We start from the raw sequence: 25,398 nt of genomic DNA, 5'->3' as shown, positions 1-25,398 counted from the left end.
TTATGTCATGTCAGTAGTATGAAATCTGGACCTGGAGTATGACATATTCAAACTCAAAATTAATTGCACTTTCTCAAATGGTGCAACTGGTGTATCCATTCTCTTGGATTCATAAAATTTATTCAGAGGTACCCAAAGTAAATTTCTTTCTTGCCTTCATCTTTGAGATTGCAAATGAGAAGTCATTTGTCAGTTGTAAGAAAAATGTTATTTATACTATAATCTAAGTGTAGTTTAAATTTCTAAATCCCAAAATGTTTTCCATTTTAGAGTAAGAAGATGGAAGTACAAGAAAGAAAACATTCAAAGCCGTGACTTGATTTTATTTTGTAACAATTTCATCCTATTTATTCCTAATATTTTAGCAAGAAGTGTTCTGGAGGGTACATCTGACCAAGTTTCTAAACTTACTAGTCCTTTTGAATTTTATTTAGTTTAAAAAAGATAGTTTTTGTTTCTTAAAAGACTTCAAAAAGTTCATAATACTGTCATTCTTTTAAAAAAATTGAGAGACCATTTTAAATTTTTTAAAAATCAAATTTCGAAAGAATTACGAGGATAATTTAAATGCTAACTACACACATAAATATATATAAATGCTATTAATAATACATATTTTTGTTCTACTTAATATATGTCTTTAACATTTGTTTTTTCTACTAAAAATACAAAAATTAGCTGGGCGTGGTAGCACATGCCTGTAATCCCAGCTACTCTGGAGACTGAGGCAGGAGAATTGCTTGAACCCGGGAGGCGGAGGTTGCAGTGAGCTGGGATTGCACCACTGCGCTCCAGCCTCAGCTACTGAGCGAGGCTCTGTCTCCAAATAAATTAAGTAAATATTAAATTGACACAGTGGAACTGAAGTCACCTCTGCTGTCAGGAATATGGAATAATCACTGCACAAAATAGGGTTACCGAAAAGTTAAAACTAATTGTAGATAGAAACTAACACAGAAATAAAATACTTTCAATTCTATAAAATTCAGCAAGAACTTCAGGTTTTATTGGTTAATAAATGAAAACCTGAGATAATATATTACCTGAGATTAATGTTGATGTTGGACTTCTTTGAGTAGACAGACATTATTATAATTGTTTTATTTGAATAACATAATTCTACAAGTAGTTCTGATTTTTCAGAGTCTGAACCTGGATTATATACTACTCTATTGAAAATAATCTGCTGGTTTTATTTATAATAAGGAAGATCACTAATCTTGCAGGATACAATATAAATGAATTCTCTCTTACATCATGTCTGCCTTACCCAAAAGTGAAGGTATGAGTCATAAAAGTATTGTGTGCCTTTGGTTTCCATATTTTAAAAGTTAGGAGTCTTGGTACCAATACCCCTTAACTGTCCTGCTAACCCCAACTCAGCAACCCAAACACCCAAGTGATCGGGGACTTTTAACACTTTGCAGGACTTGTAGAAAAATGACAATATGAATACTTTAATTGTGTGGACATCTAAGACCCTTCTAATTAAATTTGTTGGAAAAATGTTTTTGCTGTCAAAAATATCAATAGTATCTTCACATGAAATACATGTCTTCAAAAGCTGGCTAAAATGTTACCATCTTGGAAGCATGATAAGCAGCTCTTTAATGCACATTTTGGAGAAGTTTCAATAATAGAACTCCTATAATTCTCAAACTTCATCATATGAAATGTAAAATTTTTGTGTTTCAGACTGTTTTTGATTATATCGACTGCAAATAACCATTCTCTAATGTGATTTTATATTTACAAGCCGGCTGAATTACTTAGAAGCTAGAATGAAATATGAATTATACTTTCAGTAAAACAGATTGTTGGATTATCCCTTGAGGTTTTTCTTCAACTTATTTTGGTTCTTTCATTTATAAACCTTTTATTTTTGAAGTGGAGTCGTTCAGTTTTAGTAGCATTTGAGACTGAGTAAGTAGCTGAGTTTTGAAAAGATCTCTAGCTTCAATCATAAACTATTACTTTAACCCAAACATTAGCTCTTTTCAACCCTGGACATCCAAATCCTACCCCTATGTCTATGTGGAGGGATATTAGAAGCTGCCACTCTAGAGGAAAAATGTCTTAATTCTCATTTGTGTTTGACATGATGATAACCAATTATGGGAATATTTTACTAGTTGCAGAAACTCTTTCTAAATAATAAATGAATAAATACTTTCTTGAAAACTTTACTTTATTATAGAATCTAGCCCAAGTGTGGAAAATTTAAAAATCACCCTATTTACCAAAACTGTCTAACAATAATCTTACTAGAAAAAAAAAAACAACAATGATCAGTAAATACCTACACTTAACATTCTTAATTCTGGAACAGAATTTTAAGATCCATGTCGATGTCCTTGTAAGGTAAATCCCTCTGTTTAACAACAACAAAAAAAGTCTCACATTTAACACGTTGTTTCCACACTCATAAATACATACAAAAGTTGGGAGACCTGTCTTAGAAACATGTTTAAAATGAATATATATAATATTATAAAATAAAATCTGAATAAAAATTTTATTCCAACAACACTTCTCTATTTTAAATTATGTTTATTATTTAAGTTTTTATCACAGTGGAGATTAACTTATGTTTAATCATCCAATCAGTGCCTACTGTCAACTTAATCAAATTCCAAAAAAGTAAAATCAACTCATTCATACACTCTAAGTCCTCTTACTATCCCACCATTCATTGCCTGTGTCTTTTTTCCCTTTTAAAGGCAACATCGTAGTAAGATTGTGAAAAGGTATAACTAATAAGTTTCTACGTATGTATAATACCATTTCTTCAAGTATTCAGAGAGCAGTACATTTGTCTGCATTGTACATTAGAAAACTACTTGTGACATTATTTCTAAGTGCAGGAGAGCAGCTCCTGGTGGGAGAGTAATGACGTTGTTTGTCATAGTGTATGCCAAGGATTTACAGCACTCTAGAATTTTCACAACTCTTCCATGTTAGTGAATGACATTAGGTAAATGTTGTATTTGCCTACTCTCAGCTATCAGATGTGGGATTTAAAACAAGAAACAAATAAAGCATACACTCAACCAACAAGGGTAGTGCAAGTGCTAAGTAAACAGAATGACATGGAATAAATTCATAGTTGCCAACTAGTGAATGCTTCAGCAGGGAGGCCCTGATTTTATGATGTCTATGACTTGCATCCCTGTTCTCAAATGAATACTGTCACTGCTCCATGTCAGCCACAATGACCAGAAAAGGCTGCTGGGGTGAGGGCTGAGGGAATGAGGAAGATGACAGGAACTCATTTTCACAAACAAGTGGTTCAATTTATCTGTCATGTCTATATATAGTGTAAAGTCTGATTTGTTAACAAGATCTCAAACCTCTCCAGAAAAAGCAGGTACCAATATGGAAAACTGCAAATGTTCCATTTAAAAGAATTAAATGTTGGCACCTATGTAATATAGATTGTATGGCCCAGACAATAAAAGGGATCAGAAGATGGTTTTTTAAAAGTAAAACTTTGGAAACGTAACACCTGAACATTCAAAAGTTACATTATAGAAAAGCCATCGGTTACATAAACATTCAACAATACAATGGTGCTGTTTAAAAATGCCCTAGAAGCAATAATCTTCAGTACTTTGAATAAAGTCAGAATTTCATTGCTTTGTCTTAATTATGCATTTAACATATTGTTACTCATTGAAATGAAATAGAAAAAACTATAAAATTCTTCCAGAGGAAAATTATTGGTAGTGGGAAAACAAAAGTAAAATGTGAAAAACAATGTATACATTTACTTAATTACATGTTTTTCCCCCAGAAGTGGCCATACTCTATCAGAAAAGAAAAACAATAAAAACAACAACAACAACAACAAAAATAACTAAAACAAAAAATACAAAAAACTGTGCCTTTTTTTTTTCTTCCTCTGCATCCAGTTTTGGGGGAAAGTGTTCTTTCATAGTAGTGCTCTGAGTTCACACATATTAAATGCTAGAAAAGAAACATTTGGATCCTGACTATCCTTTTACTTTATTCTTGAGTGTGTTGTACCCTCAACAAATGTAACAAGCAGCCAGTAAAAATTCTCTTAATTAGGACACACACACACACACACACACACACACACACGTTATTAAGAAAAATGAAACCATTCCTGATCCGGGTCACACACATATCAAGATTTAAAACTAAGGTCTGACACAGTCACTTAATTGATTTAAATAATTAAGGCTTCTAAAAGGTTCAGTGCCAAAACTCTACACATCAGTATTTGAATAAAATACATTTCTGCATTTTAGGTTTGTGCTTTTTACAGCCATCTTAATTCCACAGAATTTCATTAGTAGATCTCATAAGGGCATGTTAGAATTGTTTACTGATGTTTTACTTTTAGTAGCTGTTAGACTAAATAATAGCAATAAAAATTCAATGAGTGAACCAATTTATTTCTATCACCTGGGCTGTTGGCTCATTTCACTTTCTTTTCATGTTTAATATGGCCATTTCTTTTGTACTTGCCATTGAGGATTCCATTGTGGTAATGTCCATTAACTGTGCTATGCTTATTTCTAGACCACAGGCTTTTGATTTTTCTGTAGATAAATTTTGTCACCCAAGACAAGAGAAAGTATAACAAGGCAGCACCAAGCAAAAGCACAAAGGCAATATCCAGTAAAAAATACTGACAAAAGGAGATCTGATGGACAGCGGCACGTAGGTGATGGGCTCCATTGTGACGAATAATATAATCTATCCAATAGATAGTTCGATTGACAGGGTGACCAGGTTGATCCTTGTGAATTTCCGAAAGCTTCTGGGCCCTCTGACGGTAGCTATGGAGAGGGGACAAAACACAGAATGATGACGCTTATAATAAAGTTCTATATTTATGCATATCTTCATTTAAAAAGGGGAAATAATTAAAACAACTATTCTTTAGTAAGTACCTTGCATGTACAAGCACTGTGTTAAGTGCTTTAAACACATTATCTTATGTTAACCCAATAAAATGAATTTTAAATTGGTGAGAAAAATGAAAATCAGAGACTAAGTAACTTGATTGTTACAAAGTTGAGACCCAGAATTTTCTGACTCCAAACCCTATGCTGTTTCCACACTACATTACATGTAGTTCTTCTCTCCACATACTTTTAAATAGTATAAATCAACAAGTTTCAACCAGGAGAAACTAAATTTATTAGATTCTAAAAGAAAGATGGAGAAAAAGATACAGAACTTCATTCTACCACTTTTTTAAGCAATAATATTTAATTTTGTTTTAATTTAAAATAACATTAAATATGGGGTGAAGATATATTATTAAAGAGATAAAAAAGAGTTGGGAAACACCATGAAGTCAGATTTGATGTTATACGCAGTATATATGTATAGGTAATGTATGCATGTATAAAGAAAACACTCTCTTAAATGATTAAAAGACCAAGGAAAATGGGGAATCACAAAGTGATAAAATACAAGCATTTTATCTGAATCTAAAAACATGTGACTGCACATTCGTGTGCCAATATTTGACAAATGGCTAAATCTCCCTTGCATGAATTCATGACTGAAGTTTGTATTGTTTAGACATAAGAAATAATTTCCACCTTGACAGATACAATACCTATCATGGAGGATATAGCACTACTGAGTTGTGCATTATAGAGGAACAAAAGATTGGACATGTGTGAAGACTTGATAAATCAAGAGAAGAGTGTAAACTAAATCATAAAAGTGGGAGAGTGAGAATATACCCAGAACAAATTCATTTGGAAAAAGTATGAAGTTTAGTTAGAAATTAGATTGGAAGAAGATGAGTCTTCCCCATGGGTATTCTGAATGACAAGATATAATAGCTTCTTTCTTAGAACCAAAGAGCCATTAGATCAGGGAGACTGGCTGTTAAAGCAGAGGGAAGATACTCGTGATGGAAAGTCAGTTAAAAAGACCTCAATAATGGCCAATGAGAGACTGACTAAAAAAATGGTGGTGGGATTAGACAGATAAAGGGAAGGGAAATGGTGTAGTAGAAGAGTTGGCAGGAGTTGGTAAGAGTGTGGATTAAATGTGAAGGGAAAGGGAGAGATCATATGTAACTGCAATGCTTCCAGCTTGAATGACTCACATGGCAGAGTTAATTAACAGGACACAGTAACACAGAACACAGGACATGCTGCTGGAAATGATTACAGTTTGGGATGTAATGAAAGGAAAGGTCGAGAGAGCCACTAGAAATGTGAGGATGGAACTATGAGATTACAAAGCCCAGTGAAAAATCTACTCAGATATTTATGAGTTGATTTGATGAGCCTTTATTTTTTATGATTTCACTCTAGACCTAAACATTAACAATTATGCAAACAAATTGAGAGGCAGTGAACAGAAGGTTGCTAGGAGTGAGACAAAAAACAAATGAAGGCTATTACATAAGAGTATGTAATTAACAGGCACGTTTTCTCTCTCATCAATGCCTCATAAGAAAATTACGACCAGATAATAAATCTAGTTGTATTAAAAGTACAAAAACCTCACCAAATATTAAAAGGCCATCCTCAGTTGCTTTGTAATTTATCGTAATTTCTAACTGATGACAAAAGGGAAACTAGAAAGTTTCTACTACTCCATTTTATGCGAAAATGCTTATGGGGCAAAGGAGTGTCTTTAAAATACAAAAATGAAACGTGACATCTTAGAAAATAAAATCCAATCTTTTATTTTAGCAAAGATGGAAAAGAAGGATAAAAACAATCTTAAGTCTTCAGGTACCTTAATGTCACTGTGTATATAACCCTTTCTCTAGTGATGATTAAACAGATTAAACAGATGCTTTAATGGGAAATCTGACTTCTTGTACTCTTGAATAAATTATTAACTCATACGGAACTCCAATATGTTTACTTGGTCCTAGATCACTAGGACTCTTGAAATCTGACTCAGCTTATCTGAACTGACATCAGTCAGACTCTTAGTTCCACCTAGGAGTAGACTTATAAAGCTGGATTGCTTACTAACCAATTTCATTTTGTATGACTATTCTGTTCAGAGGAGGTCCATGGATCAACTGGAAAGGAATATTGGAGAATTCACAGATAAATTTTTGAGGGGCAGGTATTTTCCACGCTGAAACTGGTCTCAAATTTAGTGTAGTGGCATTGTCCCATGAGCATAGTTTATTTTACAACTCAAAATTCCTTCCAGTAAGAATATGAATATTACAAAAAAATAGTGTGATTAAAATGGTCACTCCAGACACCTCTAAGTCATTCCAAGGGATCTCTTAGATAAAGCCCCTTTTAATAAAACAATTACCTTGTAAGGGGCTCACATGTACATTAAATTTTACAAAAGTATAAATATCTTCTATTAAAAGTTGACCACAGGTTGGACATGTGTTAAGTTAATAATGATTGACTCTCCATCTTTCTTTCTAACTTATTTTGTAATAATAAAAGCTCCAGACTCAAAAGAATCCTCCCAAACAAAAAAACAATAGGCTTTTATTAAATGAATCCAAAGCATTAGGAAGCAGAGATGTAAGATGTGTAATTTTACTTAAGTTGTGGATTAAAAAAAGGAATACTTTTTGGGGTTTTTGTTGTTGTTATTTCTTCTAAAAAAAAGAAAATGGAATACATGTGCAGAATGTGCAGGTTTGTTACATAGGTATACATGTGCCATGGTGGTTTGCTGTACCTATTGACCCATCCGTTAAGTTCCCTCCCCTCACCCTCCACCCCCAACAGGCCCTGGTGTGTGTTCTTCCCCCTCTCTGTGTCCATATGTTCTCATTGTTCAAGTACCACTTATGAGTGAGAACACGTGGTATTTGGTTTTCCGTTCCTGTGTTATGTGCTGAGGATGATGGCTTTCAGCTTCATCCGTGTCCCTGGAAAGGACATTACCTCTTTCCTTTTTAATGCTGTATAGTATTCCATGGTATATATACCACATTTTATTTATCCAGTCTATCACTGATGGGCATTTGGGTTGGTTCTATGTGTTTGCTATTATATAATTGGATTGCAATAAACATACGTGTGCTTGTGTCGTTATAGCTGAATGATTTATATTCCTTTGAGTATATACCCAGTACTGGGATTGCTGGGTCAAATGGTATTTCTGGTTCTAGATCCTTGAGGAATTGCCATACTCTCTTCCACAATGGTTAAACTAATTTTCATTCCCACCAACAGCGTAAAGCGTTCCTATTTCTCCACAGCCTCACCAGCACCTATTGTTTCCTGACTTTTTAATAATCACCATTCTGACTGGCATGAGATGGTATCTCACTGTGGTTTTGATTTGCATTTCTCTGATGATCAGTGATGTTGAGCTTTTTTACATATGTTTCTTGGCCGCATAAGTGTCTTCTTTTGAGAAGTGTCTGTTCATATCCTTTGCCCATTTTTTGATGGGGTTGTTTACTTCTTGTAAATATGTTTAAGTTCCCTGTAAATTCTGGATATTAGACCTTTGTCAGATGGGTAGATTGCAAAAATTTTCTCCCATTCTGTAGGTTGCCTTTCACTCTGATGATAGTTTCTTTCGCTGTGCAGAAGCTTTAGTTTAATGAAATCCCATTTGTCAATTTTGGCTTTTGTTGCAACTGCTTTTGGTGTTTTAGTCATGAAGTCTTTGCCCATGCCTATGTCCTGAATGGTATTGCTTAGGTTTTCTTCTAGGGTTTTTATGGTTTGGGGTTTTACATTTAAGTCTTTAATCCATCTTGAGTTAATTTTTGTATAAGGTGTAAGGAAGGGGTCCAGTTTCAGTTTTCTGCAAATGGCTAGCCAGTTTTCCCAACACCATTTACTGAATAGGAGATCCTTTCCCCATTGCTTGTTTTTGGCAGGTTTGTAGAAGATCAGATGGTTGTAGATGTGTGGTGTAATTTCTGAGGTCTCTGTTCTGCTCCATTGGTCTATATGTCTGTTTTGGTACCAGTACCATGCTATTTTAGTTACTGCAATCTTGTAGTATAGTTTGAAGTCAGGTAGCATAATGCCTCCAGCTTTGTTTTTTTGTTTTTGGTTGTTTGTTTTTGCTTAGGATTGTCTTGGCTATAGGGGGTCTTCTTTGATTCCATATGAAATTTAAAATAGTTTTTTCTAATTCTGTGAATAATGTAAATGGTAGTTTGATGGGAATAGCATTCAATCTATAAATTACTTTGGGCAGTATAGCCATTTTCACAATATTCATTTTTCCTATCCATGAGGATGGAATGTTTTCAATTTGTTTGTGTCCTCTCTTCTTTCCTTGAGCAGTGGTTTGTAGCTCTCCTTGAAGAGGTCCTTCACATCCCTTGATAGCTGTATTCCTAGGTATTTTATTCTATTTGTAGTGATCGTTGAATGGGACTTCATTCATGATTTGGTTCTCTGCTTGCCTATTGTTGGTGTAAAAGAATGCTTGCGATTTTTGCACAGTGATTTTGTATCCTGAGACTTTGCTGAAGTTCCTTTCAGTTCAATAAATTTTGGGGCTGAGACGATGCGGTTTTCTAAATATAAAACCATGTCATCTGCAAACAGAGACAATTTGACTTCCTCTCTTCCTATTTGAATACCCTTTATTTCTTTCTCTTGCCTGACTGCCCTGGCCAGAACTTCCAATACTATGTTGAATAGGAGTGGTGAGAGAGGGCACCCTTGTCTTGTGCTGGTTTCCAAAGGGAATGCTTCCAGCTTTTGCCCATTCAGTATGATACTGGCTATAGGTTTGTCATAAATACCTCTTATTATTTTGAGGTATGTTCCATCAATACCTAGTTTATTAAGAGTTTTTTACATGAAGGGATACTGAATTTTATCAAAGGCTTTTCTGCATCTATTGAGATAATCATGTTTTTTTGACTTTGGTTCTGTTTATATGATAGATTACCTTTATAGATTTACATATGTTGAACCAGCCTTGCATCCCAGGGATGAAGCCAACTTGATCGTAGTGGATAAGCTTTTTTTTTTTTTCTTTTGAGACAGAGTCTCACTCTGTCGCCCAGGCTGGAGTGCAGTGGTGCGATCTCGGCTCACTGCAAGTTCCGCCTCCCAGGTTCATGCCATTCTCCTGCTTCAGCCACCCCAGTAGCTGGGACTACAGGTGCCCACCACCATGCCCGGCTAATTTTTTGTGTTTTTAGTAGAGACGGGGTTTCACCATGTTAGCCAGGATGGTCTCGATCTCCAGACCTTGTGATCCACCCGCCTCATGCTGCTGGATTCGGTTTGCCAGTATTTTATTGAAGATTTTCACATTGATGTTCATCAGAGATACTGGCCTGAAGTTTTCTTTTTTTGTTGTGTCTCTTCCCAGTTCTGGTATCAGGATAATGCTGGCTTCATAAAAGGAATACTTCTTTTACAGTATTAGTTATTTGGTTTAAACTAGAATATCTCGGACACAATATTAGTGAGGCAAACTAATATTTTCAATAATTATCACCTGTTAAATGCAGAATATTATCACATTTGAAACAAAGAAAGATAAATGACTTCAGTTTATATAATGACTTTTAGCAAAGGACATGCTACATAAATCACTGGCATTTTTACATTGACTAAGACATCTTTCTATGCACAAAATCCTTTCAGTTAAATAATTAAGGTTTTCAAGTTATATGCAATTAACTCATTATCTGATATGCATACTTTTGGGAATGATATAAATTTATTCACTGCATTGAATAATTCTTAAATTAAGCACTTACACGTCTTCAATATTCTATAGCTGGAATTTAATTGCCATGTGACCTAAGATTGCAACCTGTTCTTGCTCTGATTCAGCCTGGTTCATGCCTCGCGAAACACAGCTGGACTAACTTCCTGTGAATAACCTAGATTTTTGCTCTTTCCTTTTTATCTGAGCCAATCTCAGCAGTTCTGCAACTGTTTCCCCATAATTCTACTTAGGGCTATATTTTACAAACTTTCCTGAAAGACTGCAGATAGATACATACATACACAAACATATATGACACATGTACGATGTATATGTATGTGTGCATATATATACATATATATATGAAATAACATCATGTTTTGAAAAGCACACTTTTAAAGAAAAACTATAGATAACAAAAGAAGGGATATACTTAGGCAACCCTAGTTATGGAACACATTGCTCCAACGGCAGAGCTGTATCCGACACTGGATCCTTTAAGAGTCCAGAGCATGAAGGTCACCCCTGTGCTCACATAAAGGCAGCATAATGAACTTCAGTTGAATTCAGCATTTTATATGCAAGCTGCATCCTTTTATATGATATAATTTTTCTCATTATTGGTTCTTCCTTAGAATGTGGCAGTGTTTCTCAAGTGTTTCTCAAGTGTTAAGCCATATCCCCTAGGCATAAAAAGAAAAAGCTTATACGCTTCTAATATTTAATGCTATTGGAAATGAAAGGTACATTAAATATAATGTCTACAAATGAAGAAAACTGCTGCTTTGTTTTAAAACTACACAGGCCAGTTCTTCATCCTATGAGACTCATTTGTGAACTAGCTTAACTCAGGACCCATCAATAATTTAAAAAGCAAAATAAAGATTCTGCTTCATCATTCACCTGTGTAAATAAATCTCCGTATTTCTGCAATACTCAGTGCTAGGGAAACCCAGCAACACCAGGCTTACCATGCAGTACAAAGAGCACTGTCTTGGGAATCAGACAGTCCTGGCTTCTAATTTCGACTACAATTGCTGTGTAAGCCAAATTACTTAAGTTCTATAAATATCAAGTGCCTTGCCTCTATAATGTGGATAATAAAAACTGTAATATACAGCTGTTATAAGTATGAAAATGAAATAAAGCACATAACATTTGACACAATGTAGATATCCAAAGATTGTTCCCATTGTAGTTTCTCTCTGTTTGGAAGATCCTTGTAGAATATTATCTGGTGTCATAACATGGCTGGTCAAATGACTGCTGTTTTCATTTTCTAAATAATAGAAAACACGCACAAAGCATTATCACAGGAATCTAAAGGATATTTCCATAATTTGATAATTTATTGACAATCTATTGAAAATAATTGGCTACTGACAATATACTGTGGTATGTACGTTCATCAGCTTTAATGTTAATTGAAACCTTACCTGGGATTATTGATAACCTTCACTAGTGCTTCATAGAGCTCTTTTTCAGTAACTGTCTTCCATTCTAGCAATATCCCCATGCCTTTTGCCTGTACTCTGGTCATAGTATCATAATGGTCTCCAAAGAGTGGAATTCCTACTACAGGCACACCATGATACATAGTTTCAAAAATACTGTTCAAACCACCATGGCTCAGGAAGGCTTTAATCTTTGAATGCCCTGAAGAAAGATGAAAAAGAAAACAACTTACAACATCATTACTCTACAGAAGAGATTTTCCCAGAAATTTATTAAAAATCGACACTACAGTAAACATGCATTTCAGATAAAGGATTCCTAAAGGTGTAATTTCACTGATTCCTGCTCTACACCAATTAAAATATTTGTTATATACATAATTGTCAGATTTTGATATATCAATTAAAAGCCATTTTAGGTAGTTGAAATGTACATTACTATTTTTAACACAAACATTGCATGACTAACAGCACATATTTAAATGGCCAATAATTATTATGAAGCCAATGAAAGCAAGAAATGCCAAACAATACCAGAGTGAAAAAATAGACATCTACTTTCTGGCTACTCAAATGTTTATCAATATTAAAGTCAAAAACACCTTTTTAAAAAATGTAAAAAAAGGCTGGATTCCAAAAGTCCATGAAGAGTTTGTGTGCTTCTCCAAAAAGAAATGTTGTAATCACTATTTATAACATTCAAGTTCTATCAGCATTAGTATTTCACAATTTTAGGGTTTAATTTTACATTTATGTGCTCAAACATGTAGAGATAAACATTTATAATCATTTATAAGACATGAGATATCACATAACATTTAGTTGTTATGGGAATAAAAGAGATAATTTGTCAAAATTAATATGGAAGTTCAAAACCTAGATTTGTTCTCCTGGTAAATGGCCTACATTTCCATAAAAGGGATCAAAAGTTGGCATAAGAGTTGTAAAAACAAAACAAAACAAAAACATTGTACTTAGGATATATGTTATTGGCCAGAAAGAAATTATAGCTAGCTGAAATGTCAATCTTTTAAAATACACATGTGCCAGGTACAAAATTAATATGTGTGGGAACCATGGTCTCAATGGTGCTCCCAGAGCTCTTCCATTCTGAAGTCTAGTGGAATTGGTTAGTCAGTGTCTCTAGCCCTTACCCACAAGTGGCTTTTCTGACTCTTAGGTCCAACTAAAGGATCTGCCCTAGAAGTGGATTTCAAACTTTATTTTTAGCAAAAACCCCTCTCTTTGAACAAAACCTACCACCAAGCTCAACAGTCAAATAAAGCAGAGCTGCTGTGTAAAGAGGAGAGGCGGCTACGAGGGGAGGGGAAAGACATTGATTTGGTTCCTACTTCTCATCCCAGAAGAATCTTTTGATCATAGTTAGAAGCTATTAGAGGACTCACAAGGATCGTGCCTATTGTTAAAAAAGATACTAATCTTGAAAAAGTCAGAGTTCTGACACTGAGAAGCCTAGAGCAGCTATGGACTCGAGGAGAGTTTTCAGGCATGGACCTTGCAGTGGAGCCTCACAGCCAAAAAAAAGAAAAAAAGAAAAAAAAAAAAACACTAACAAATGGAAAACCCATACACAATAAAAGTTTAGATGTTCATACATAACAGTGTCACACTGTCGCACTGAGATAGTTGATAGTTAGGTTATCTTACTTAAACTTTCTGCTTCTTTCCTATCTTCTAAGGAATCTAAGTCATAATAGTAAAGCCATAAAAGATTTAAAAATAAAAAAATACAAGGATCAAGAAAGGTAAATTGCCTTGTATTCTTTTTTCTTCAGTTTTAGCATTTATAGAATAGTATTATAATAAGCTACTAGACAAAAATAAATTATATACATAAATAAAATTCTTTACTGGTTTTTAGTTAAATTATCTAGATTCAAACACACTTAAAAGATATGCATATACCAATTACTATTTTAATTTTGAGAATCAAAATCCTCAAGATTAAATAATATAAAATGCTTCAAAAATGCCCAATGATTTAGGACTAAACAGAGCAGCTAATCCAATTAAAGTTAAAATAAATTGACTGTTCCCATGGTCTTCTGCTTCTCTTTGGTTTCAGACAAATGAATAACTTCTAATTTCTCTTGGTTCTCAGACCATCTGTAATAAACCTGTAACCTAAATCTACATTCTTATTGTTTTAACTGTTCTACTTTCATCTGATTACTCTAATTAGGTATAATCTTATTCACTACTAATTTATATAGTCCATTAAGTACATAATTTCCAGATAATTAAAATTGATGGCTGGTCTAAAAATTTTAATATAGAGGCCCTAAGGTTTACATTTTATAAACTGTTTTCCAATAAATAAAGACTTAAAATTTTGGCCTCAAATTTAAGACTTGAGATACTGGATAAAAAACATAATAACTCTACCATATACTACACACATATCGTATGAACCTCTCAAGTTAAAAAAAAAAAAAAAGGCACATTTATGTAATTAAAACCTAACAGCCAAGTAAGTAACCACACATCATTGACTTACCAAGCAGGTCATTTTGTGGTAACCATTCTATGAGTTTAGTGTTGTTTCCTAGATTTTTTGGTTTGGGTCCAGAAAACCTAAAATGTACACCAGACAATTAGTCTTTTAAAAATCAAACCTTACTCATAGTATGGGCTCTCTGATTAAAGTATGAGATTTAAAATAAATGTTTGATGAGCTTTTGTTGATATTCTTAAGAATGAAACCATGCTTTCGTAAAAACAAATATTTGATTAAGTTTCTTTTTAATAAAAACTTTCACTGGTTGGAGGAAAAACAAGAAATAATTTGCTTACATAGAGATCTATTTTCCATTGGTTCCTCATGCCTATACACGTACAGAGATGGGAAAAACAAACAAACAACAAACAAATAAACCTACACTAGAAGTTATTCCCCACAAACAGCCAGAAGCTGGAACAAGATGGGGCAGGGAGGGCTGCCACTGCTATGGCAGTCAATATCCCTAAATCCTTAACACCCTGAGTCTGAGGGAAGGCACAAGTATTGAAAAAAATCAGAAAGTTCTCTTCTTTAGCTTCACCAAAAATAAAAGTTTTGTGGGGCAAAGCACATAATTAGGTTGTTTCCTGTCTGATCTTTAAAAGATAAAACATAAATATGCTTAACAACTAAGAGGGTGACAAAAGAGTCTGAATGGAGTAGATATAAACTGTCCTAAATGAAGCAGAAGAGGTACTTTCTGGGGTTAAGCCTAACAGAGGAAACCCAATGGGACTGGAATCTGAAGGGAAAAGTTCTGAACAATTAGAATAAAATAAATATCATTGCATAGTTCAGCCAGGAGAAATGGGAGCTAATCCTTACTCATTTGCTATAAAGGGAAAATCTCTATTACTCAAAGCCTACTTGCAATGGCTTAAGGGGCACTTTCTTCCACTCATGGTAGTAACTATGGGACCAACGTTGCATCCCTAGAGTTCAACAGTGGTAGTACGTGCTCAATAAATACACGCTAAATAAAGTGTTCATGTCTGATTTTTCAGCATTGGGTTGGAAATTCCAAAGACAGTCATGTGTTGGCAATGCCTTCCAAAAGAAGCTGGGATCAATCTATGGTTCTGTCTCAAACTGTGTTAAATGGTAAGTGATTGTGTTTTTAAAGGCCAGGTTTCTTAAATAAAATAAATCAAAAACATAATGTAAAGGAGACGAAGTGGGAGCCCAAAAGAGTCCACGGTATTTTAGGTATTCGTTAATCCATCATTTTCTTCCTCATTTCAAAACTGATTTGAAGGAGTATATAAAAAGGCACGCAATTAAAACTAATTTTTAAAATCATAATAAATAATAAAAGAGTAAACGAGGGTAGAACTCTGAGGGAAACATACGTATCCATCTGACACAAGGAAAAGTCATTCTGAATCATATCTTCTTTCTGTGCTATAGGTCAGAGGTTTCTTTATCCATCATAGAGCCTTATGAATTAATTCCTAGATTTCAATATGCTAAGAAACAAAATGAAAGTCAAGGGCATCTTGCTAATCTTGTCAGCAAAACAATGTGCTGTGCTTTACTGGGACCTGTGGACTAAACAAGGAGATATTGAATGTCAATAGCAAAGAAACAATCTACATTATTACCTTACCTCCAAATCACTTTTTGAGGCAATCTCCCCAGAGCTCCTGCCAGTTTGTTAGCAATGTCTTCTGACAGATACTTGACACCAGCTCCAAAAGACACCAAGACAAAGCCATGTTCATTAGCACCATTTACCCATCTTTGGAGATCCTGTAAATCAAACCATGGCAGTAAGTTTTACGAAGACCAATCTAGTTTATAATTGGTGTTATTAACAACCCAGTTAAAAAAAAAACCTTTTAAGTAATTTTCTTAAACAATTAGAAAGTAAAGGATATGATATTTTCTTCTAAATAACTGCTTTTGTTTACAACATTTCATCTGATAATGCTAACTGAAATGAGGACATGTGGTTTATTTGGTAAGATCAATAAGTAACAAAAACAACTTAAAAAATCAGTAGCTAAAGGCTTAAAATCTCAGAAAAAGGGCAAAAATTGGAAATGACAACTGATGCATGGTCAGAAAAAAATTTGTATGCAGACACAAGCAAAAGATGTGGATTAAACATATGAAAAATCAATCATACTGGCAAAAATTTGTCAATGCATCATTTACAAATTTTTGCCAGTATGATTGATTTGTGTTGAAAATCAAAGCAGTTCATTTTAAGAAATACCACCCTTACTTCATTTTATTCTATAGGCACAAGCTTGTTTTTAATGATGTCATCCCTTTGAATAAATCTTTGCCAAAGACACCCAGCTTCAGTTTCCCATAGGAAAACAAATAGAGCCACGGCATGTTGAGGAACACATTAATTCCACTGTAAGAATGACACACTTGCTGTGCATTGATGACTCCTATGCCATAATGCAGTCATGAAAGCAGAAGCCTGACCCATTCTGTGTTCATAATATCTAGAGTGAGCTGCCACAGTTATATCTCATAGACCCTGCAGGTCTCTCGCTCAGGAAGAATGAGTTATTGCCATGGCTGTGTCAGCCATGCTTCCGCATTTGGCACCACTTTGTAGCATAACCTGATTTGTAGCTAAGGAGTACTGCACAATAAGAAGTATCATCACGGCCAGGCACGGTGGCTCACGCCTGTAATCCCAGCACTTTGGGAGGCCGAGGCAGGTGCATCACGAGGTCAGGAGATGGAGACTATCCTGGCTAACACGGTGAAACCCCGTCTCCACTAAAAATACAAAAAAAAAAAATTAGCTGGGCGTGGTCGCGGGCACCTGTAGTCCCAGCTACTCAAGAGGCTGAGGCAGGAGAACCTGGGAGGCGGAGCTTGCAATGAGCCAAGATTGCACCACTGCACTCCAGCCTGGGCAACAGAGTGAGATTCTGTCTCAAAAAAAAAAAAAAAAAAAAAGCATGGTCACAATGGCATCACTGCACAGCTTAATTACGTATTTAATGGAACATTAAGCCTAAGTTTTCCTTCCTTTCCCTTTTTCCCTTTTCTATTCATTTTATCACCTAAAGAGATTTGTATTAACTTTCTCTATTGTACTCAGCAGGGAACAGAGAGACCACATTTTATGTCCCTCAAAAATTAGCAAATAATGTCACTGCATGACCGAGACTGATGACAGAAAGGAGGTACATTCTTCTAGCTACTGAATGAGTAAAACAGGCTACCATTATTTGGTAGGGAAGAAAACCTTACCAAAACATTGTATTTTCCAGGAAGCTCTATTTATAAATACAGATAATCCTTGACTTATGATTTTTCAACTTTATGATGCTGTGAAAGCGATACTCCTTCAGTAGAGACTGTACTTCAAATTTTGCATTTTGATCTTTTCCAAGGCTTGTCATATGCCTGGGACAGTGACAGTGAGCTGTAGCTCTTACTTAGCAATGCAATCATGAGGGTGAATGGCCAAAACACAACTGTGTACTGTCTTGGCAGATGATTTTCTCCAAGTGTAGGCTAATGGAAATGTTCTGAGTACGTTTAAGGTAGGCTAGGCTACGACGTTGGTATGTCAGGTGTATTAAACACATTTTGACTTAAAACATTTTCAACTTATGATAGGTTTATCAGGACAGAACCCCATTGTAAGTCAAAGAACATATGTATATAAAAGAAATAGAGACTATATCAATTTTGAATTAAAACTTTTATATTCTGCTACATTTACCAAGTATATGTAAGATGCTGAAAATTTAAGTGTTATCTGTAGATTGAAGTAATAAACAAGGGCAGAATGATTCAAAATTTTATGTACAGTCCTAAGTTAGATGTACTTAAATATAAATGCCACATAGTAAAATCATATGAATACATATGATGTACGTAAGCACCATATATAGCCTTTACTGATATGTAAAAGAGTAGAAAAAATTATATTCATCATGTTTCCTTCAGAAAAAAAAACTCAGTACTTTTAGAAGATATTATTCCACTTGGCTTAGAAGGAAGAGTGGGAACCAAGGTGACATGCAAACTCCTATTTCCTGAGTTAGAGATGAAAGGCTAGAGCAGAGATAGTGAGCAAGCAGACGCCTTACTGTCCCTCAGTGTAACCCCTCCCCATGATCGCTAATCTTCAGCTTAAATTCACAGAACATTTGGTGTGATGGATGCTTTATGAGAACATTGAAGGGGTTGGATTTTGGATTCGGTTGACAAGCAGGTGATTCTGGAGTCATGAACAGATGCAAGAGCCAGAAGTTGAAGCAATCTTAAATTTGCTGAACTCACAGCAAAACTTTGAAATTGGAACTTCACGAAAAGTATACTGATACTTTCCAGTGGTTTGGGAGGCCCTCAGGATATCTTGGCCATATATAAAAATACAGGATTTTTTGGAATTTAAGACCCAGTTATAAAAGGTAAATTTATTTAATAACAGCTCTTAGAAAACAAACTCCATGGTAAATGTGTTCAACACACACACACGCACACACACACACACACACAAATCCTAACTCCAGAAATGTAACATTTTTAGAAGTAAAAGTATGTCTGCTCCTGGTCAAATATCTTCTGCTCCTGGCCAAATACCAAATTTTAAAACTGGACTAAAGAGGGAGGAGCCAAGATGGCCGAATAGGAACAGCTCCAGTCTACAGCTCCCAGCGTGAGCGACACAGAAGACGGGTGATTTCTGCATTTCCATCTGAGGTACCGTGTTCATCTCACTAGGAGTGCCAGACAGTGGGCGCAGGTCAATGAGTGCACCGTGCGCCAGCCGAAGCAGGGGCAAGGCATTGCCTCACTCGGGAAGCGCAAGGGGTCAGGGAGTTCCCTTTCCAGGGGTGACAGACGGCACCTGGAAAATCGGGCCACTCCCACCCGAATACTGTGCTTTTCCAACGGGCTTAGGAAACGGTGCCCCAGTAGATTATAGCCCGCACCTGGCTCAGAGGGTCCTACACCCACGGAGTCTCGCTGATTGCCAGCACAGCAGTCTGAGATCAAACAGCAAGTCGGCAGCGAGGCTCGGGGAGGGGCACCCGCCATTGCCCAGGCTCGCTTAGGTAAACAAAGCAGCAGGAAGCTTGAACTGGGTGGAGCCCACCACAGCTCAAGGAGGCCTGCCTGCCTCTGTAGGCTCCACCTCTGGGGGCAGGGCACAGACAAACGAAAAGACAGCAGTAACCTCTGCAGACTTAAATGTCCCTGTCTGACAGCTTTGAGGAGAGCAGTGGTTCTCCCAGCACGCAGCTGGAGATCTGAGAACGGGCTGACTGCCTCCTCAAGTGGGTCCCTGACCCCTGACCCCCGAGCAGCCTAACTGGGAGGCACCCCCCAGCAGGGGCAGACTGACACCTCACACGGCCGGCCAGGTACTCCAACAGACCTGCACCTGAGGGTCCTGTCTGTTAGAAGGAAAACTAACAGAAAGGACATCCACACCAAAAACCCATCTGTACATCACCATCATCAAAGACCAAAAGTAGATAAAACCACAAAGATGGGGAAAAAACAGAGCAGAAAAACTGGAAACTCTAAAAAGCAGAGTACCTCTCCTCCTCCAAAGGAACGCAGTTCCTCACCAGCAACGGAACAAAGCTGGACGGAGAATTACTTTGACGAGCTGAGAGAAGAAGGCTTCAGACGATCAAATTACTCCGAGCTACGGGAGGATATTCAAACCAAAGGCAAAGAAGTTGAAAACTGTGAAAAAAAATTTAGAAGAATATACAACTAGAATAACCAATACAGAGAAGTGCTTAAAGGAGCTGATGGAGCTAAAAACCAAGGCTCGAGAACTACGTGAAGAATGCAGAAGCCTCAGGAGGCGATGCGATCAAATGGAAGAAAGGGTATCAGCCCTGGAAGATGAAATGAATGAAATGAAGCGAGAAGGGAGGTTTCGAGAAAACAAAATAAAAAGAAAAGAAACGAGCAAAGCCTCCAAGAAATGTGGGACTATGTGAAAAGACCAAATCTACGTCTGATTGGTGTACCTGAAAGTGACGGGGAGAATGGAAACAAGTTAGAAAACACTCTGCAGGATATTATCCAGGAGAACTTCCCCGATCTAGCAAGGCAGGCCAACATTCAGATTCAGGAAATACAGAGAACGCCACAAAGATACTCCTCGAGAAGAGCAACTCCAAGACACATAATTGTCAGATTCACCAAAGTTGAAATGAAGGAAAAAATGTTAAGGGCAGCCAGAGAGAAAGGTCGGGTTACCATCAAAGGGAAGCCCATCAGACTAACAGCGGATCTCTCGGCAGAAACCCTACAAGCCAGAACAGAGTGGGGGCCAATACTCAACATTCTTAAAGAAAAGAATTTTCAACCCAGAATTTCATATCCAGCCAAACTAAGCTTCATAAGTGAAGGAGAAATAAAATACTTTACAGACAAGCAAATGCTGAGAGATTTTGTCACCACCAGGCCTGCCCTAAAAGAGCTCCTGAAAGAAAGGCTAAACATGGAAAGGCACAACCGGTACCAGCCACTGCAAAATCATGCCAAAATGTAAAGACCATCGAGACTAGGAAGAGACTGCATCAACTAATGAGCAAAATAACCAGCTAACATCATAATGACAGGATCAAATTCACACATAACAATATTAACTTTAAATGTAAATGGACTAAATGCTCCAATTAAAAGGTACAGACTGGCAAACTGGATAAAGACTCAAGACTCATCAGTGTGCTGTATTCAGGAAACCCATCTCACGTGCAGAGACACACATAGGCTCAAAATAAAAGGATGGAGGAAGATCTACCAAGCAAATGGAAAGCAAAAAAAGGCAGGGGTTGCAATCCTAGTCTCTGATAAAACAGACTTTAAACCAACAAAGATCAAAAGAGACAAAGAAGGCCATTACATAATGGTAAAGGGATTAATTCAACAAGAAGAGCTAACTATCCTAAATATATATGCACCCAATACGGGAGCACCCAGATTCATAAAGCAAGTCCTGAGTGACCTACAAAGAGACTTAGACTCCCACACATTAATAATGGGAGACTTTAACACCCCACTGTCAACATTAGACAGATCAACGAGACAGAAAGTCAACAAGGATACCCAGGAATTGAACTCAGCTCTGCACCAAGCGGACCTAATAGACATCTACAGAACTCTCCACCCCAAATCAACAGAATACACATTTTTTTCAGCACCACACCACACCTATTCCAAAATTGACCACATACTTGGAAGTAAAGCTCTCCTCAGCAAATGTAAAAGAACAGAAATTATAACAAACTATCTCTCAGATCACAGTGCAATCAAGCTAGAACTCAGGATTAAGAATCTCACTCAAAACCGCTCAACTACATGGAAACTGAACAACCTACTCCTGAATGACTACTGGGTACATAACGAAATGAAGGCAGAAATAAAGATGTTCTTTGAAACCAACGAGAACTAAGACACAACATACCAGAATCTCTGGGATGCATTCAAAGCAGTGTGTAGAGGGAAATTTATAGCACTAAATGCCCACAAGAGAAAGCAGGAAAGATCCAAAATTGACACCCTAACGTCACAATTAAAAGAACTAGAAAAGCAAGAGCAAACACATTCAAAAGCTAGCAGAAGGCAAGAAATAACTAAAATCAGAGCAGAACTGAAGGAAATAGAGACACAAAAAACCCTTCAAAAAATAAATGAATCCAGGAGCTGGTTTTTTGAAAGGATCAACAAAATTGACAGACTGCTAGCAAAACTAATAAAGAAGAAAAGAGAGAAGAATCAAATAGATGCAATAAAAAATGATAAAGGGGATATCACCATCGATCCCACAGAAATACAAACTACCATCAGAGAATACTACAAACACCTCTACGCAAATAAACTAGAAAATCTAGAAGAAATGGATAAATTCCTCAACACATACACCCTCCCAAGACTAAACCAGGAAGAAGTTGAATCTCTGAATAGACCAATAACAGGAGCTGAAATTGTGGCAATAATCAAGAGCTTACCAACCAAAAAGTCCAGGATCAGATGGGTTCACAGCCGAATTCTACCAGAGGTACAAGGAGGAACTGGTACCATTCCTTCTGAAACTATTCCAATCAATAGAAAAAGAGGGAATCCTCCCTAACTCATTTTATGAGGCCAGCATCATCCTGATACCAAAGCCTGGCAGAGATACAACAAAAAAAAGAGAATTTTAGGCCAATATCCTTGATGAACATTGATGCAAAAATCCTCAATAAAATACTGGCAAACCGAATCCAGCAGCACATCAAAAAGCTTATCCACCATGATCAAGTGGGCTTCATCCCTGGGATGCAAGGCTGGTTCAATATATGCAAATCAATAAATGTAATCCAGCATATAAACAGAACCAAAGACAAAAACCACATGATTATCTCAATAGATGCAGAAAAGGCCTTTGACAAAATTCAACAACCCTTCATGCTAAAAACTCTCAATAAATTAGGTATTGATGGGACGTATCTCAAAATAATAAGAGCTATCTATGACAAACCCACAGCCAATATCATACTGAATGGGCAAAAACTGGAAGCATTCCCTTTGAAAACTGGCACAAGACAGGGATGCCTTCTCTCACCACTTCTATTCAACATAGTGTTGGAAGTTCTGGCCAGGGCAATTAGGCAGGAGAAGGAAATAAAGGGTATTCAATTAGGAAAAGAGGAAGTCAAATTGTCCCTGTTTGCAGATGACATGATTGTATATCTAGAAAACCCCATTGTCTCAGCCCAAAATCTCCTTAAACTGATAAGCAACTTCAGCAAAGTCTCAGGATACAAAATCAATGCACAAAAATCACAAGCATTCTTATACATCAATAACAGACAAACAGAGAGCCAAATCATGAGTTAACTCCCATTCACAATTGCTTCACAGAGAATAAAATACCTAGGAATCCAACTTACAAGGGATGTGAAGGACCTCTTCAAGGAGAACTACAAACCACTGCTCAAGGAAATAAAAGAGGATACAAGCAAATGGAAGAACATTCCATGCTCATGGGTAGGAAGAATCAATATCGTGAAAATGGCCATCCTTCCCAAGGTAATTTACAGATTCAATGCCATCCCCATCAAGCTACCAATGACTTTCTTCACAGAATTGGAAAAAACTACTTTAAAGTTCATATGGAACCAAAAAAGAGCCCGCATCGCCAAGTCAATCCTAAGCCAAAAGAACAAAGCTGGAGGCATCACACTACCTGACTTCAAACTATACTACAAGGCTACAGTAACCAAAACAGCATGGTACTGGTACCAAAACAGAGATATAGATCAATGGAACAGAACAGAGCCCTCAGAAATAATGCCACATATCTACAACTATCTGATCTTTGACAAACCTGACAAAAACAAGAAATGGGGAAAGGATTCCCTATTTAGTAAATGGTGCTGGGAAAACTGGCTAGCCATATGTAGAAAGCTGAAACTGGATCCCTTCCTTACACCTTATACAAAAATCAATTCAAGATGGATTAAAGACTTAAATGTTAGACCTAAAACCATAAAAACCCTAGAAGAAAACCTAGGCATTACCATTCAGGACATAGGCATGGGCAAGGACTTCATGTCTAAAACACCAAAAGCAATGGCAACAAAAGCCAAAATTGACAAATGGGATCTAATTAAACTCAAGAGCTTCTGCACAGCAAAAGAAACTACCATCAGAGTGAACAGGCAACCTACAGAATGGGAGAAAATTTTCACAACCTACTCATCTGACAAAGGGCTAATATCCAGAATCTACAATGAACTCCCACAAATTTACAAGAAAAAAACAAACAACCCCATCAAAAAGTGGGCAAAGGACATGAACAGACACTTCTCAAAAGAAGACATTTATGCAGCCAAAAAACACATGAAAAAATGCTCACCATCACTGGCCATCAGAGAAATGCAAATCAAAACCACAATGAGATACCATCTCACACCAGTTAGAATGGCAATCATGAAAAAGTCAGGAAACAACAGGTGCTGGAGAGGATGTGGAGAAATAGGAACACTTTTACACTGTTGGTGGGACTGTAAACTAGTTCAACCCTTGTGGAAGTCAGTGTGGCGATTCCTCAGGGATCTAGAACTAGAAATTCCATTCGACCCAGCCATCCCATTACAGGGTATATATGCAAAGGACTATAAATCATGCTGCTATAAAGACACATGCACACGTATGTTTATTGCAGCATTATTCATAATAGCAAAGACTTGGAACCAACCCAAATGTCCAACAACGATAGACTGGATTAAGAAAATGTGGCACATATACACCATGGAATACTATGCAGCCATAAAAAACGATGAGTTCATGTCCTTTGTAGGGACATGGATGAAATTGGAAATCATCATTCTCAGTAAACTATCGCAAGAACAAAAACCAAACACCGCATATTCTCACTCATAGGTGGGAATTGAACAATGAGAACACATGGACACAGGAAGGGGAACATCACACTTCGGGAACTGTTGTGGGGTGGGGGGAGGGGGGAGGAGGGAGGGGGGAGGGGGGAGGGGGGAGGGGGGAGGGATAGCATTGGGAGATATACCTAATGCTAGATGACGAGTTAGTGGGTGCAGCGCACCAGCATGGCACATGTATACATATGTAACTTACCTGCACATTGCGCACATGTACCATAAAACCTAAAGTATAATAATAATAATAATAATAAAATAAATAAAAATAAAACTGGACTAAATAATTCATTTATAATAGCAACAAAATTCATAAAGACCTAAGAATAAACCTAACAGAAATATACCAAATATACCAAATATACATGAAGAAAACATGAAAACTTTACTAAAGGACAAA

At 36.5% G+C, this 25,398-nt stretch overlaps 1 protein-coding gene across 1 annotated transcript in view; it reads right to left on the bottom strand.

The window, feature by feature from the left end:
• Nucleotides 1–612: 612 nt before the first annotated feature.
• UGT8 (UDP glycosyltransferase 8) overlaps nt 613–25,398 on the bottom strand; it is a 93,043-nt gene continuing 68,257 nt past the window's right edge. Inside the window, exons 3-6 of the mRNA XM_002815083.4 lie at nt 16,214–16,356; nt 14,605–14,681; nt 12,069–12,288; nt 613–4,808 (exon numbers count right to left, since the gene is read on the bottom strand). Coding sequence (XP_002815129.2) covers nt 4,445–4,808; nt 12,069–12,288; nt 14,605–14,681; nt 16,214–16,356 — 804 coding nt within the window. The 3' untranslated portion in view covers nt 613–4,444. The remainder of the gene's footprint in view (nt 4,809–12,068; nt 12,289–14,604; nt 14,682–16,213; nt 16,357–25,398) is intronic.

The sequence above is a fragment of the Pongo abelii genome, chromosome 3 (genome assembly GCF_028885655.2).
Source record: "Pongo abelii isolate AG06213 chromosome 3, NHGRI_mPonAbe1-v2.0_pri, whole genome shotgun sequence".
Classification (NCBI taxonomy): domain Eukaryota; kingdom Metazoa; phylum Chordata; class Mammalia; order Primates; family Hominidae; genus Pongo; species Pongo abelii.
This window is presented reverse-complemented; position numbering and strand designations above follow the sequence as displayed.